This window comes from Colius striatus, chromosome 21 (genome assembly GCF_028858725.1).
Source record: "Colius striatus isolate bColStr4 chromosome 21, bColStr4.1.hap1, whole genome shotgun sequence".
Lineage (NCBI taxonomy): Eukaryota > Metazoa > Chordata > Aves > Coliiformes > Coliidae > Colius > Colius striatus.
Genome location: NC_084779.1, coordinates 6,420,654 through 6,437,938, shown reverse-complemented (window position 1 = coordinate 6,437,938; position 17,285 = coordinate 6,420,654). Strand labels below are relative to the sequence as shown.

General features: G+C 41.0%; 1 protein-coding gene across 4 annotated transcripts in view; it reads right to left on the bottom strand.

The window, feature by feature from the left end:
* Positions 1–15,876, bottom strand: part of CLSTN1 (calsyntenin 1) — a 36,387-nt gene extending 20,511 nt beyond the window's left edge. For all 4 annotated transcript variants that reach the window (XM_062013202.1, XM_062013204.1, XM_062013203.1 and 1 more), the window contains exons 1-2: positions 15,766–15,876; positions 5,885–6,007 (exon numbers count right to left, since the gene is read on the bottom strand). In XM_062013202.1, the coding sequence (XP_061869186.1) occupies positions 5,885–6,007; positions 15,766–15,856 (214 nt within the window). In that variant the 5' untranslated portion in view covers positions 15,857–15,876. The remainder of the gene's footprint in view (positions 1–5,884; positions 6,008–15,765) is intronic.
* Between the last annotated feature and the right edge of the window lie 1,409 nt (positions 15,877–17,285).

Sequence of the window (17,285 nt, the reverse complement as noted above, 5' to 3'; positions counted from 1 at the left end):
AATTGTATTTTAAAATTCCAGTGTGATTTGCTGTAACAGTTACAACTTTAGAGTTTTAGTTAGGTTAAATATTATTTAACTCCAGGTTGTCATTTGTAGAATTTTTAAGTATTTAATAAGTTTATCAAAGGTTTTTCTTTTTTTCCCTTTTTAAAGAATGCCAGCTGCTCAACAAAAATACTTCCAAAACTCCATTTTGATGAAGAACTACCCATAGACTGTTTCAGAATTAACTTACACTATTCTATTTAAAGAAGACATGTTAAATAATTTAAACAAGCTTTCATCTATTATACTGAAATCATCAGGTTTCTACAACTAAAAACTTCATACTCCCACAAGAATTCCACAAGAAAAAAGTCATGGGATTGTGCTTCCACATCAGCTTTTATCAGTTTGGATTGTATAACACCTAGCACTCACAAAACTTAAATTGTACACCAAACTTGACAGGATTACTATAATTTATGATTAAGAACTATACACATTAAATTCTGACCCTAACAAACATAAAAGCCTTAAGGTAAGAAAAGGAGGGTGGGGAGAGCTATATTAGATGACTGTGGTAGGTACCTGGAATGGTTTCACAATTTTAATGAAGACAGTTAACCCTGTTCTTCACTCCCCTGGAAATCATCATTTGTTAAACCTCCAAACTATCACCTTTTATGTATCATCCAACAGAGCAATTATTTTTTTCTTATTGCCATCATCTTTGACCTGAATTCAGTACAACAAAGCTGACTTCTACCCTTAAAATCACTTTTCCCAGATCTCCCATTAATTCTCACGTACTTCAAACAACTTGCAGTAACACAAGTTACTCAAGTCTCCATTCTAGAGTGGCCTTAAAAAGAGATGAGATGCTGTAGTTACAGCATACATGTAGTTACCCTAAACAGGTAAATTTACAGTTTAGTATTGGAGCACAACAGTAATTAAGGAAAATTACCTTATAGTGTGACATGATTTCTAGTCCTTCAGCTTAAAAGAACACAGTTTCTGGAATAGCTGTCATTAGGTTCTTCCTGAAATTTGTTTCAGATAACCCCTAGATGTATAATCAGCTCTTTATTTTAATGCACCAAACATGCTGCTTTCTGTGGCACCCACATAATTTATTTCACTCTAATACAGGATCTAAATATAATCTCAGATTTTTATGTGTTTTGGCAATAGGATCATTCAAGAAAGTTTTACACTGTTTAGATTTGTGGCTGACAACTGATGAGCAAAAAGAGACATTCCAAATGCAACCTTTTTTAATATTCCACATCTCTCCCTCCTGTATCCAACCTCCCTGCTCCCTTCCACTAACTCTAACGTTGAGAGTCAAGCATCATGTGTGAAACGTCAAGGTCACAGGAAAAAAACCCCAAATATATGGAAGGGAACGTTAAAACAAAAAGCTTCAATAATAGAAGAGGCACAAGTATACTAATGCAGCCATTACCTACTTGGGAGAAGGGGAGACTGTTTAAACAATGCCCACTTCCTTATTATTTAAAATTACCTTTAACTTTGGCATCAACCTCAACTTGGCTGCTAGGAAGTTCAGGCATTGTAGTTTTGGCTCCCGAGCATAAGACATAAATAAGCTCTCCAATAAATATCCACATGTCTCCAGATGCTTTCCAAGGTGTAAAAGCTTCAAGGTGTACTATAGCACAATATCTGCCAGATGTTTCTCAGAACAATAACTGACCTAATATAATCCTATTTTCCATTTCACACTAATAAGATTAACAAAAAGTCCTTTTATTACTACAAAGATAAGGTTCTCGTGACTGAAGAAGCTATGCATAAATACTATGCTATTACTTCTGATGCAAGTACTCTAAATAAAAAAATGCAGAACTCCCAATCTAACAAGCTTTTTCAACTCCCTTCTTCAAAGTGTCCTTGCAATGAAAAGAAACAAAAAAGGAATAATACTCTGAAGTACAAAATACTTTAAACATTAAAGCCCCACACCCTTTCTCAAAATACATTTCAGACTGGTACAGAGCTGTTTCAAGACCTTTTACAGATTAATATTGCCATACACAGATGATACTAATTTTCATCTTAGTTATGAATGGCATATATTTCTGTAATCTAGGTAAGACTCTTCTGTAATTACAGAATTGCTGGCAGTGAATTTGTTTTATTACCATTAAGCTGTGTCGCATCATGCTTTCTAAGGTTTCATGCTACATTGCGTGTTATATAGTAATAAAAAGGTTTCTAGGATATTTAAACTAGATATATAGCATTTGATTAGAGTCTCTTCAGACTTTGAAGTTGGCTATCCCTTTACATTTCCAAAAGTCCTGGAGCTGAGGTGCTGAGGGCCATGGGCTAGTGGTGGGCTGAGCAGCGTGAGGGCAGAGCTGGGACTCCAGCAGATTAAAGGTCTTTTCCAACCAAAATGATTCTATGATTAGTGGTAACTCCATATTAGCTTGTACACATGACAAGTACAAACCAAAAGGTCACTTCACGCATGCCTTAAATTTGATGCAAAAGCAGCAGAAATACTATTGCAACAAAATTTTCCCTTACTTTTGCCAACCAGCTGTGTGACATATTTGTTACACACAGACTGAATCACTCATTGGATGTGAAAAGATCAAAATCTTCTTCTGTTTGATTACAGAATGTGACTCCTCTCTAGATATATATCACTGCAGTATGAGCAGGGTCCAGCTGAGCCAATGGCAGACAGGACGTCAGCACAGCTCCCTGCCCTGAACAAACACTGGCCAGCATCGCGGAAACACGGCATCAGCACTCACCCCCTGCACCATGTGAACCCCACACACCTCCAGGCAGAGGCTGACAGAAAGGCTTGGGGGATTTGGTGAGGTTTTTTTAAAGAATAAATAAAGGTTCTGCAAGATCATTTTCACTGCTCTTGCATATTCATGCTCAAAGTCAAAAAATTCCTAACCCCCACAGAAATATTTCTTGTATCCCAGATGGGATACAAGGGGAAAATAAAGTACTGTGGGTAAGAAGTGGTTTTCTCTAGAGGTGGGGGAAGAGAGATTAAAACCCTATTACAAACACATCAAAAAAACCCAAGGAAACGTTTCCTTCCACTGGGGAAATATTTGCAACATCTTGCTACCAAGACCCTGCGTTATACCCTCAGAACAAAACACACTCAGTGATCTGAAGGCATCCAGTCACAATGTTGTTTGTTTCAAATGCAATAAAGACTCAGTTCCTTTTTGCATTGTGACAAATTAACATACAACAGAAAAATGTAGCTGTCCTTTATTTCTTCAGCAAAAGCATTTTAGATCAAACTCAGATATGACTCTGTTTATAATATAGAGAAGTTTCACCAAGGAAGGAGAATGGTCACTGTCTTCTCAAGTAGACTTGTAACAACCATGGTACAAGAATGACTCCATAGGGTCTCCACACGTCAGGCAGTATGCCCAGGTGGCCTGGCATGAGTCTATTCAAACTCTGTTTTCAATATTGTGTTGTTTCAGACCATACAAATTACCCTAGGAATAAATGTCTATATAACCCTACTTATTTTTGCACACCTGAATTTTAGGATCCTACCCACAGCACAGAGCGAAGAAAAGCAATAAAATATTACTTCTACTTGCCTCACAGCTCATGTACTACAAAGCATTTAAATGAACTAGTTTCAAGGGGTTTCAACATGCTCAAAGCTGAAATAAAGCAAAAAAACTCTATTAAAATATTTTGAACCTGCAGACAGTTCAGAAGTTTCACAGCTCTGCTACAGGGCACAGTTAATTAAAATATCCAACCTTTTGAAGCTTGAATAAATTTGATTTATAAGTAGGAATAAACCAGTTAGGGTTGAAACAGCCATTTCATCCTGAAAACACTTTCTTTTGCTGTGAAAACATGTCACTGATCTAACGAGCTTCTCACACTTAAACACCCACATAGAGGCTGCTGGACAACACCACCACTATTCTCCATCCAAGGACATGACTGCAGCACCACCAACTAGAATTGATTATGCTGATTCAACAAGTCTCCCACATTTGGTCTCCACAAAGACAGATTCAAGTATTGTTCCATTTAATGGCAGACAAATACTTTTCCAGACTCCCCACAGCACAGTCATTCAGAATTTACGCACTTCAACAGTCACATCAAGGAAAAATTCTTGACATTAATGTGTTATAGTCAGAGTTTAAACTATTTAAAACCCTGCTGCTGCTCAACAATTGTTAGCTTTTGAAGCCAAAATATATAATGTTTATACAAACATTTAGGAAGCCTAACTTCCAGCTGGTAAAAATGCTCAGTAAAGGAAAGCAGGTTAATATAACTTAGATTAACACTACAGAAAAGCAGTCTCATCTGTAGAGATGCTTTGATACTGGATTTTCCTCTGTAAATTTGACAATATATACAAAGATATCCTGCCAGTACCTTCTTAAAGCCCCATGATAGCACTCAAGTGAACTTTATTATCTACCAAAAGCTACAAAATGGCCATTTTCAAAATCTGTTCTATGCTGTCAAACTACCAGGGCCTACATCTACAGCACTTAAGAGTTCTGAGAGTTGATTCATACTCTCCTAATCACCAAGTATGCAAATCAGTTTTCCTACACTTCTTTTTACTTCACAGATCTTCTCTACCCCAACACAAGTTTGTTCACTTGGAAAAGGTTTTTTGCTCACAGGCAGCAGTTTTATTTCCAGTTAAGATCACTTAAGAGCCTTTACCATATTTATCCAATGCATGAGACAGTTTGAATTTCAGAAGTTTATCATTATCTCTGAACTTCCTGAATTTCTAAGGCAGCCTTGGAGATAATTACAGCCTTATCATGATGCAACAAAACTGTTACTTTAAGTACCACTTTAAGAAATTGAGACCAAGCTGCCATAATACTGTAGCACAGAATGCAGATAGCACGCTGAACATTTCAAATGGCTGTTAATTTACCCACTCTTCTTTCTAGCACTTCCTCCTTGAAGCCAGGCTAAGCAACAGTCTCCAAAACAACTAATGTCACATTCTCTAGGTATTTTACTAGGATTCTGAACTCTAAAATTTTACTTAGCCAAGCAACATTCTGCAAGTATCTAATTTAAGCTTGCATTATCCACTGTAACTAATTTAAATACCCACAAGATGGCTGATGTCATTTTTCAAACAGTTTTCTAATACATTGTCCAAAAAGTACTTTCCACAATACTGCATCCAATTAATAAATACAGTGTTCTTGAACAGTAGCTTCCAAAAAAACAAACAGCACTACTGTGGAAGTTTGTAAGAAAACTGTCACCTCTCAGTTCCATGTTGAAAGTGAAAAAGTTCACCTACAGTTTACAAATGGCTTGTCTGTCACCCTCAATATTCGTTGTTAGGTGAGAAAAAGCCTTTCCATCCACTTTTAAGAATGTCCCAAACTGCTAAGTAAGCTTATCATAAAGTCTAGATTTACAGGTATTCTCAGTTGAAATACTGCACAGAATGTAATATTAATTTTCCTAATTACTGTTTTCAATCTATTAAGACACAAATCAAAACCACTAAGAATCCAGAGGACTGAGGAAAAGGTTAAAATATGATGCAAAAAACACCCCCAAACTAACAACCAAACCCAAAAAACCAAAAGCCCCCCACAACAAAACACAAAAATTAAAATACAGACATGGAATTTAAATCAGCACAGAAAATCTGCAACAAAGAGTGCTCTCTGGTCTGGATACTTAGATACAGATGCATATTTACTGCTGTAAATATGAAATAAAACTAGGTCCATGTGCAAATGTTTCATAAGGTCTAAAGACTTCAAAATATGATGCCACTGTTAAGGAAAACACAGAAAGTAATACACAGTATTTGTCATCAACAAAGCATTCCAATAAATGCAGATGAAGCCTTTACCTGCAAATCGCAGAGGTGCATCTTTGTCCAGGGCTATTAAAGGGGGATCCAAGAGCACCATGTTGTCATTTTCTGTAACTATACCATGATAAGTTGTTTCAATCCATGGCTTATGTTTGTTAACTGTAAGGAAAACAAAGTACAAAGTCAAAAACATTTGAAACTTTAAGAACTCCTTGATAATGCTGATTTACATATTTTTCCTCTTTGAATTTTCTAAACCTGAATGAGGATTTTACTAAATTAAAAAATCTGAGAGAAAATCCTGGCTAAGTATGTTCAGAAGAATTCAGGGTCCCTGTAGGCTTTCCAAAAGTAATTCAGAGAATCTAAATTAGTCTCTTCACTATGCTGGAATTTAAGATGCCCCTGAAGTGCAATTCAAAAACCTTTTACCAGAGACAGAAGCTGCTGCCATCAGTGCCAAGTGTGACACTAGAAAAACCTACACTCAGCATCAGACTGAAAAACGCTGGCCAACATGAAACTCAAGGGTTGGTTTACACTCCCTAACCTGTAAAACCTATTCTTCAGAGAGTGAAGGCTTTATCTAGTTTAAGCATTTTGTCTTCTATGAGGTTTTTTATTACTGTTAAGAGAATAGGAGATCAAACTTGACTCACTTCTACAGAAGGCCTAAGGACACTTGCTGGGGAAACAAATGTGTAGTGGGGTAGATATTTCTACCCCACTAGAAGATCTTTACCTAGAACCTTCCATACCAGTTTATTTATATGGCATTCCAGGTAAGGGAGGGCTCCAAGAGTTTTGCTGAAGCTGGGAAACTATGCAAAACACACGAAAGCGAGAGAGAGGAGAGGCAAAAAAAGGGCAAGACATCAGCTTAACAGGCCCATATCTTGGCTGCAGAGACACAACACAAGCATACCAGGCTCTTCTGCGTGTGAAGGACTTGTACTTCATACATTTTAACCCAGAACATGCCCAATGCAGATTTCGAACCCTACTGGAAGAAGGGACAAAAATCTCATGTCTTTGCTGTTATCTAATAGAGCACCTTGAAATCTGAGTAAAATACTGGCTGCTTTTGTATCACTTATTTAGTAGTTGCTTTAAGAGACTCGGAAACACCTCTAAAACATCATTGATAAAAGCATTATTCAACTCTGCACAGAAGAATCTGTAAACCCATCACCTGAGCATGTTTAAGATGACTGTTCTTCTTCCTCTGCTTCAAAGACATTCAGTATCTTTCCTTGTCAACTTGAAAAAATAGTTTTTGCTAGTACAACACAGAAGATGCAAGATAAAAGCCGTAAGTTACCCACTATGTGACAATCCAATGACAGAGAGCCTTGATTATTAGTCTTTATGTTACACTCTCAAAAGATAAACACAGCAGGTATTTCCCAGAACCAGTGTATGTGGTGCAATAACTAATTCTACTCAACAGTTGAATATATTGTCTCTCTTGGTCTAGCTCTCTTCATGTTGAGGCTCTACGTGCATCATTTTCACCTGAACTGTTCTGAGCAATGTACACCTGGTACTTCAAAAACTCTCTTAGGTTGCCACTTCTTCTTTCTTCTTAAATTCAAACTATTTTCTCAGATCTAATTCAGTAAGGCTGTGCAGATATAGCTGCTTAGAACCTATGGAAAATATTCATCTAGAGGGCCTGAAAATTGCTCCTTACCAGACAAAACCAAGCCATCTCCAGCAAATTACGTATAGTCAAACACAGGAAACGCTTTGCTAGAGGTTATAACAAATATACCAAACAGCATTCAGCAGGTGACATCACCCAGATTTTGGTCTTCCCAAGATCAACTTTAGAAATAAGTTCCTATGCAATCACAGCAAAGGATACATTACAGCCAGAACACCATCGAGTTGTGCTGTTTCACCTCTCAAGAATTACATAAGCAGATTGCCAAAGGAGAAAGAGATGTAAAGCTAACCCAAACTTTTGAATCCTGCCTCTCTGATAAACTAAAAGGATTCATTATGTCTGTCACATGTGTACCCAGGGAAAACAGTGATAAAAGGACACTTAAATTATAAAACCTAGAGGTAGACAACTCATGCAGGAAACCACAATACTCTTCCCAATATACTTTCATCTGCAATCTTTTGCTGATTAGTAGCAACAAACTGCTAGACAGGATATGGTATCTTCATACATAACAAGGCAGCAAAAGAGAACTCACAACAAACTATTTTAACACAAACAGTGTTTAATTACCACCATGTGGTTTTACTCAATAAGGCAACACTATCTTTATTGCCTCAATACATTCACATGGGCATGTTTTCAATATTCAGCATACCAAACAGCTAAATGTCAGCCACATTGTTCTGTTTGCCCAGAGAAGTACACTGCTGCAGCACCCTCCGGGGAACCCTTCGTCATGCTCACAGAGACCAACACATCATTCCTCCCTTGGAGGGAAGGCACCAAGGGCTGCTGAAGCACAAGTCTCCAATTGCAACATGCCTCTTGATTCAGACCCGGCCTAAAGAAAAGTGTTTCACGACTACAGCTACGGTTGGTAGGAGGATGCAGTGGTGGATCTTTCTGTCAACACATCTAGGGCTGTTACACCTCAGATGAACATATCAGAGACCTCTGATCCATTCAATTTAGTCTTTGCCAGGTCCTAGTATAAAATACTAGAACAGATCTCCTTCAGGAAAAAATCCATCTCTGTTCTAATGCTTCTGAACATAGATAACAAACCTCTTTTTTTATAAAGCACTGTGAAACCTTCTCCTAATACAGCAACCTACAGTAAATCTCACTACTGTAGGGTAAGGAGTTCTATAAAAGCTTGAAGTACTGTAACCACATATGAACAGAATTATGAGCACACTAAGCATCTGCAGAGGCTAATGAACCTTCAAACAACAGACTCAGTTAAAAGCAAAGTCATGTCCTTTCATTGTGCTGCAAACAATAAAAATCATAAAGCTTAAACCCCTTTGTGTTTAGGAAGGCTAAAACATTGCCAGATTTTAAAACATAAAGCTTAAATCCCTTTGTGTTTATGAAGGTTAAACATCACTGGATTTTAACACACTGCTGAATATCCAGGAAAGGCCTGTTATCCGTAGCTGTGATCTACTGACTCTAGCAGAACCATGTACTGCAAGAAATTCTCAAGCTGGCATTTGAAATATGAGGCACAGCTTGAGTGATACATTACTGCTTCCCTTGAATCAACTGTGAAATTGAACCAAGTATTATTCTGATCTCAGTTAGCTTAAATGGTGGACTAAAAAAACCCATCCTTCCAGGTTTTTTTCAACTTTAATTGTCACAAAGCACCTGAAATCTACAGAGAAAGTTGTTCAAAGCCAGACTGTTAATTTCAAACCAAAACAGTTGGGCTGTTCCAAGATTGACACCAATAGAGTGCCCTGAGCTGTTAATCTCTCACCATTTAACTGGGATAAACTACACTGGTTTCCTTGAAATACAATATTCACACTATTTGTAAGCGCCTCAACTGGAATCTCTTGTAAATCCCAACTAGCATTTAATCTAGTCAAGTGGGGGAAGCTATCCTGGCACAACACAGCAAGCTAACATCTACTTAGTTTTTAATGGCTAAAAAAATTCCCAATCCAGCTAAACATTCCTTTTTCCAGTAGCAAATTCAATTGCAAAGCTCATGCTAGAGCCTTCACTGCTGCCAAGCCATGACTGAATGTGCATCTGCACAGTGAGCAACAAGCCACCTGTTTGACTTGGTTTATCAAGACAACGGCTGCTAAGCTATAGAGGAAAGGGAATTGGTGCCTGCTGTGATGTGTGCCTTCAACACAGGTTTTCAAAAGCCATTATTAGCTCTAGTTAAACATGCTTAGTTTCTCATGGAACTCAACAGATCAGCTTTTACCAATACTGGCTGGAACTACTACTGACTGTTCTGTAGAAAAGGAGTGTACTTTAAAGAAAGGGTGCTTCACCAAAGCAATGGCTGAAGCTGTAGAACACAATCCGCCTGGTAACTAGCAGCAACTTTTTCCTACTGTTTAAAAGAATTTATGAATAGAAATTAACATATAGGCAGGGCAATGGGGTTTAGGGCTAGTATGGAAGCTTGAATCAAAAGCTATCATCTTAGACAATCAGAATTCAGTTCTAGCATTTCAATGCTAACACATTAAAATTGTATGTACTAATCTAAGTCTCTTCTGAGGTTTTCTCTTCTTACAACTGGTCAGCAGTTCACTGGACTTGAATGGGATCTGGCAACCATGTAACTCAAGATTCAGACACACCTCAACCACAAAGGACCCTGGCTGAAAAAGTTTTTCCTTCTGAATAATTACTTCTACCATACAGTGCTGTTTAGCCAGGCTGCATATCTTGAAAACTGCATCAAGATGATTTATGTCAAAACAAATTCTAAAGAATTAACTGGTACAACACATACTTCGTAACAAGTACTAGAGTTTGAAAGCTACCTGTTCAATGTAGTGACAGTACACAAACATTACATATTCATTTTTAAAAATCCACCTTGAGACTTCATGACAAATTCAAGAGGCTACATAAGGAGAATTACATTATCCATTGGTTCAAATGAACTGCACTCAATGAACTGAGTAAACAGCCCTTTAGTGTGGTCCTGAAGGTCTGACAAAAATTTTTGTTTAATTGTCTTCCTCTTGATCTAAGAGAACACAGGGATGCCTTTCAGTGAGACAGCAGAAACTCTAAAGAATGTCTTGCCTTCAATATTCGTAATTTAGTACTGTTCTGATGAAATTTCAAGCAATATCGTTACAAGAACAAGTTTGTGTAGCACATAACCACAAAAAACCCCCCACAATTCAGCCTAGGAATAAAGACCTACACAATAAAATATGCCTTCTCCACCCTGAAAGTAAAGTGTAATAAGAAGGGGTGTAGCATGGCCTGATTATAATGTGTGTTCTGTTCCTGCTCTCGAATCACCAACCTGCAAATCAGAGCTGGGCCTCTATTTCCTATCAGAAAATTATTAACTCTGTGTATAAATGAACTATATGGAAAAATGAAAGTATTTATGGTATCTAATCATTTAATTGCGTCTTCTCATACCTAGAATTTTATTAAAAATCACCTTACAAGGAGGTACAAACAATGGGATAAAACTGAACACAAGTTTTGCTCAAATGCTGAGTTTCTTGATAGCATGGAACTTTTCCCATCTATTATATGGGTTTCCAAGATAAACTACATTTTTCCATTACTGGGACATGAAAACTGTAGGCAGTAACAAAATACAAGGGGATGAATTTGCACTATGAGAGGGATTAGGTAAGGGCATGGGCATCCGCTAACATTAACCTCTACGTTTCCTAGTTGAAGGAAAATCGTGTGGTCGAAATCCACCCCGCTATTTCAGATCTCTATCTTGGATTCTTTGCCACAGTTAAGGAGCAATTGTGATTTGTGCTCTGGAATCTCCACTGTCATACACTGGGAACACAAGGTAATGTTATAAATTGTCAGCTGCCTACGGTTTGAGTCTGTGCAATTAACACTAATTCTCCAAACACCACATTCAAATTAACGGCTGTAGGAATTCAACAGGTTTAATTAAATTATCCTTTGCCTAAGGAAAAATCTCTGGTTTATCACCACTTACAGACAGATTCCTGTTCTATACCAAACTCTTTACCTAAAACCTGATTTTATTTGTACAAAGATACATGGAAGTTTTGCTATAAGCCTGAAACTAAGGTACATGCAAATGATTGATTACAAACAAGTTGTCATTTTTATTATCCCAAACGCAGGAGATGGAACGTTCAGAACACCAAAGACCTTAGAGAACATACTGACCAAATTTCAATTTGGGTAAAAGCATGGCAGAGAACAGTAAAACAAAAATACCCACACCACAAAACAGTCTAAATGGGCTCAAGACAATAAAGCCTTAACTTCTGAAGTGAAATTTAAAGTGTTTTCAACTAAAAAGCACATTGAAACAGAAAACATAAGTTGAACACTCATTTAATAAATGGTCCCTTAAACATTGCTAATTGTATTACAGAAATGGAAGTTACTTATATTCCACACTGTTGTCAAGCGTATAAACTCCACTCCCTGAAAGATAACCTTATTTACAAACACAGCAAACATCATCTCACTACAGCCAGCACTTCTGGCACTACTTGTTGACTCAGTTTAAAAACAGGGAAACCAGCTGGGAGAAGTAGCAGCAACTTGTTTTCAATCTGAATACAAAGCAAGTGAGATGAGACCTAATGCTATAAACAAAGGACAGACAGACAGTACTTCAAAGACACTGAGGTTTCTAATAATCCTTTCTCAAGGCTCCTAAGGAGGTTTAGTTCCTACTGGAGCCAAGGCGAGTCAATCAAATGAATTAAATAAAACAAGATTTATTTAAGACCAAGGCTTCTGACTTTACTAAACTCCCATGCTTTGAGGCATTGCTTCTCTTTGACAATAGTAGTAATGCTACAAAATGTATGCCCCTTAATATCATAAACAAAATTTCAGAGAAGTCTCTGAATACATACAAACAGAATAAGAGATAAGGCTCAGGAAAAAGGTAAAAGTTCTTCTGTTCAGAAAACATCAATAACTACAGGAGTTTTTTCTCTTCTGCAGAACAGTTCCATAGCCACGAGCCAGTGAGCTATTAGATACTTAGATTTCCATGGGAGAACATACCACTTTGCCCAGAACACCAGAATCCTAATTTAAGCTGAGATGAGATGTGCACATTACACTATCCTGTGGCCTCATCTGGGTTTGCCTTCGAGATTTCTAACTTCAACAAGAAATGGAAGGCCCTGAGCACAGCTTCTGTCCTTCTCTTGAAAAACAAAACTGTTTGCAATAACCTGAAAGTGGTGATTGCAAGTCTGCAGAAACACTACGAACTCAAACCAAAGATTCATTTACAATTCTAGATAAGTTTCTGTTGATAATGTTTTCTGATAACTTGACACAGACAACACAACCTAATAACAATCTAATAACACACCAAAAAACAACTGGCACAGTAGTATTCAAAAAACACAAAGGAAACAATGCTTGTCAGATCATTTCTCCTCCATTTCAATTTCCACAGAAAGTATATGATTTTATATAATACATATAGCAAAAGAGATTAGAATTGTTTGCATGGACAGCTGGCTGTATATTATACTTTCCCAAGCACCATACATCACAAAAAGGTCTAGCACTGGTTAATTTCCTCTTCTCTTCTTGGTGGTCTCTTATTTTCATAAACCTTTAGAGTAAAAAACAACCCACAGCCCCCATAAACAGCCAAATTGTCTCTTCATAATGCTCTAAGGTAGTCTTAAATTTCCTTGCCTCTAAAAAAAGAGATAGAAGCCTAACCATTAGTCCTGTATTATAAAGGCTGTTCCTGTGTCAAAGAAACATCTGCAGGAAGACCGCGGTAGTAGAAAGTGGTTTGTGGTTTGGATTTAAGACACACATAGCACCACATAACTTCCTGAAATACTCACAGATCTGCAAAGCTTCCTCAAGATAGTATTATTTTGATCAATATCCCTCCTAAATGACAGAAGTTGGAAGGGACCCAAGGCAAGAGTTGTACCACTCTACCTGGTCAATAACTATGGAAGAAGCAGCCATTACACACTGTCCTTGTCTGAAAAGTCACTCCATTCCACCCCCCTTCAGCTCTGTTGATAAATATCCTATTGTTTTGCTTTCACAAACACTATTCGAATGCATTGCTAACTACTGTTTTTCCAGTGTAACATTAGTCCAGCAAGCTTACAAACATTTGGGTCAGCTTGACCAAATACATGATAAATTCAGTTAAATTAACAATCTTGCATAAGCTGGACAGGAATATGCCTCTTCAGAGCCTGAAACCACTCTTTGCACCCCAGGGAAGATGGTAGCAGAGCTAGCTCAAACCTAACTTGTAAGATCACATTCCCCAAAAACTATCTCTACTTCTTTCCATTACCAAAAAACAAACCACTGTTCACTCCTCTGCTCCATCCACAGGAATACACAGCACTGGGCAGTGGAACTCACCACTCTGTAGCCTTTCCTGTCCATTACCAAACCAAACACAGCCCAGTTTCCACCACTTACAACAAATCTTATTGACCTCACTAACAAGGACTTTTAAAGTCTTGGATGAAAAAGAAAAGCTGGAAAAAAACTGAAATTGACAATACAGCACAAATCTGAAAGCTTACCATAAATGCTTCCAAACAAATGCTTCTCCTAACACAAGGAAAATGAAAACGAGTTGCCCTAGCAGCTTTGCAGCGTTCCCCAGAGGTTACTTGTCACTAACTGCATCTTCATGCAACGTTATTAACAGGTCTATCTAGAACAGTCAAAATATCGTGAGGGCTAAAGCAACTGCACACACTAAGCAAAACCAGATCTCATACTGTAACTCAGTTACGTGTGATGAAGTTTAACAGATCAGGATCTGCAGTCCAGCAGCTCTGTAGATGAGAAAACAAGCACAACCTCTAACACACTGCGTTACAGCTGACCATCCTGGGTAACGCTCTCGACATTTGCTGATCCTTTCCAAGTATGCACTACTTTTAATGGAAAATGTTTATTTTATCTTGGTGTTTTTCATCATTTCAGAATACAGAAAAACATAGCAACTCAATGAATTTCTGCTTCTGTACTGGTGTGGTATTTCACTTCATGGTTCCAATATCAGTGAATAGATTGTGCTTAAAGAGATCTTGTGCAGGTAAATTATGACCACTACCTAACCATCTGGCAGATGACTTACTACAGCAGCAGCTTCTTGATCCTACCTAGGGAAATTGCAGCAAGATGTGTCCTTAACGAGCTATTTTTGTTAAGATCCAGAACTTCCCTTCGATGTATCCACAAGCCATTTTAAAGCCACGCTTCTCATCTACATTCAAATTAAATGCAAGATCTCAGATCTCATCATATGATCTGCTAAATCTTGCAGAAATGGCATTCTCAATTCAAGGGGTAACCTTCAGGTAGGGAAGCGTTTGCAAGCCTCTTACTGAAATCTGCTCAGGAGGAGACCTGCAATGCGTATACTTTTACTCCACAAGATCAATCAATAGCCACAAGGCCAACGTTTAAAAATGCCGTATCGCATATGGGTTAGCAAAGGCATCTGTTCTCGCTCACAACCAAACGAGTATCCTTTACGTAAACCTCTGGGCTCGGCTCCCCAGGAGCTCTCGGAGATGTTTTATTCCCCCTCCTCATTCCGCTGGCCACCGCCGCTCTCCCCCCAGCCCAGACGCCTTCCCGAGCCCCGAGAGCGCGGCCTGGCCAGCGAGCAGCCCGCTCCGGACGGGGCGAGAGCAAGGCAGGACAGGGCGAGCGACGGCTCTCGCTTCATTTCGCCCACGGAACCCTCCCCCGCAACAAGTGAGGGGCTCGGGCCGCGCCGGGCCGCCGCTGAGGGAGTGGTTATGTAACGGGCGGGCCGCCGGCACCCGCCGCCGCACCGCGAGGCCCGCGGAGACCGACCTTCGGCGTGGGAAGGTCTCGGGGAGAAGCGGGCAGCGAGCAGCCCGGCGCAGGTGAGAGCGGAGGACGAGCCTCCCCCGCTCCGCCACCCCTCCTCCTCCTCCGCCGAGCCGCAGGTGCAACTGCCGTGGCGGGGTCACCCCGGCCCCCAGCGAGCCCCGGGAAAGGCGGCCAGCGCCCTCCTCCCCCCCAAGCTCTCCTCTGCGCTCCCTCCCCCCTCCCGAAGGACGAAGGGAGCCAAGGACACCGTCACCCGCCCAGCACCTCCATCCGCACGGTGCGCAGCCCCGCAAGGCGCCCAAGCGGCGGGGGCGCAGGACGGCCGGAGGTGCGGGGGGAGCATCGGACCTGCCGCCCTCCCGCTCCCCCCCGGTGCCGGGCAGCCTCCCCCGCCCGCCCCGGCAACGTTTACCTCGAGCGGCCCCGACTCCCCCGCAGAGCAGCGCGGCGAGCAGCAGGCAGGAGGCGGGGGCCGGCGGCATGCCCGGGCGGCGCGGCGGCATGGCAGCGCGGAGCGGCGCGGAGCGGCGCGCGGCCCCGGCGGGCGGGCGACTGTGGCGCCCCCGGCGGTCCCGGCTCCGCTCTGCGCCGGGCGGAGGGCTCGGCTCGGCCCCGAGAAGGAGGAGGAGGAAGAGGAGGGAGGAGAAGCGCTGCGCTGCCCCGCGCCGCTCGCCTTTTCTCTCCTCCTCCTCCCCTCCCTCCCCCTCCCGGCAGCGCGGCGCCCCGCCAGCGGCACCTAAAATGGCGGCGGCGGAGGCGCCCGGTTGTCCCCGCGCCCGTTACCAGGGAACGAACCAACGGCGCGGGGGATGCGGGAAGAGCCCATGTGCGGGGCGGCCTGCGCTGCGCTCCGCCCCCGCGCCGCGCCTGCCGGGCACTGCGGTACCCCCGCTCCCGGCTTTGGGGTGCTGGGTGGTGTTTCTGTCTGCTGTTGGGGGTGTTGTGTTGGGAGGTGCTGAACCTCCCCGCTGCTGCAGCTGCGGACACTCGGCATCCGGAGCCTCACACGGCTGAGCTGAGGACACACTGATTCAGCCCACGACATGTTGCAGGCTTTAAACCCTTAAAAAGCTCTTTAAGAACCCTCAGAGATATTCCCAGTGACAAAGCTAAGGTTTTTTTCCTGATGCAATGAGGCCCAGCAGCCAGCCTGGCACTGAAAGGCCAACGAGGAGCAGGGTGCACAAACCCTGCTCAGGTGCTGGGCTCTAACCCGCCCCAGGAGGCAGCAACCTGCCAGCACCTGCCTGCAACAAGGCCCATAAAACAAACAGATGCTTGTGTAGCTCTGTAACTGCAGTCCTAAGGAAATATGTCTCAAATATAAACACAGCACGGTCCTGCCTCTCAGATATTGCGTGTAGACCTCTGGGGTTGTCCTTGGTGCCCATGTGCAGGTACACATGCTGCAGAGGATGGCAGTCCTGTGATGCACCACTAAACCCAGCACAAACGGAGGAAGAGCAGTGCTCGTGATCTAGACAACTCTACACCATAAGAAACTGTTTTTTTACTGTAGTTTGATGGGCTTTCATCAAGTTCTGCTTGCAGAAGTTCACACGTACTACCCAAATCAAGAAGTTCCATAGGAATCATTAAGTTGCACAGAACCTGTTCTGTAACAGAAAAGTTACTCTTTGGTCAAAAAGTTCAATTAAAAAATGCTTTAACATAAGGAAAAAAACCCACCTTACCCTGATCAGGAACTTTGACAAATAAAATGCAACCAACTTAATTTATAATTAGCTATGACTACTCATGCTTTGTACCTATTAGCCATTTCACTCCCACAGGGAAATAAAAATAAAGTCCAGAACGTTCAAGATCCTGGAGATGTGGTATTTCTTTATTTTAAAACACTATGCAATTTAAATACCAAAATTGATCTCTTCTGGAAACGCTTCCCCCTTCTCTCCAAGGCAAGCCCAGTAC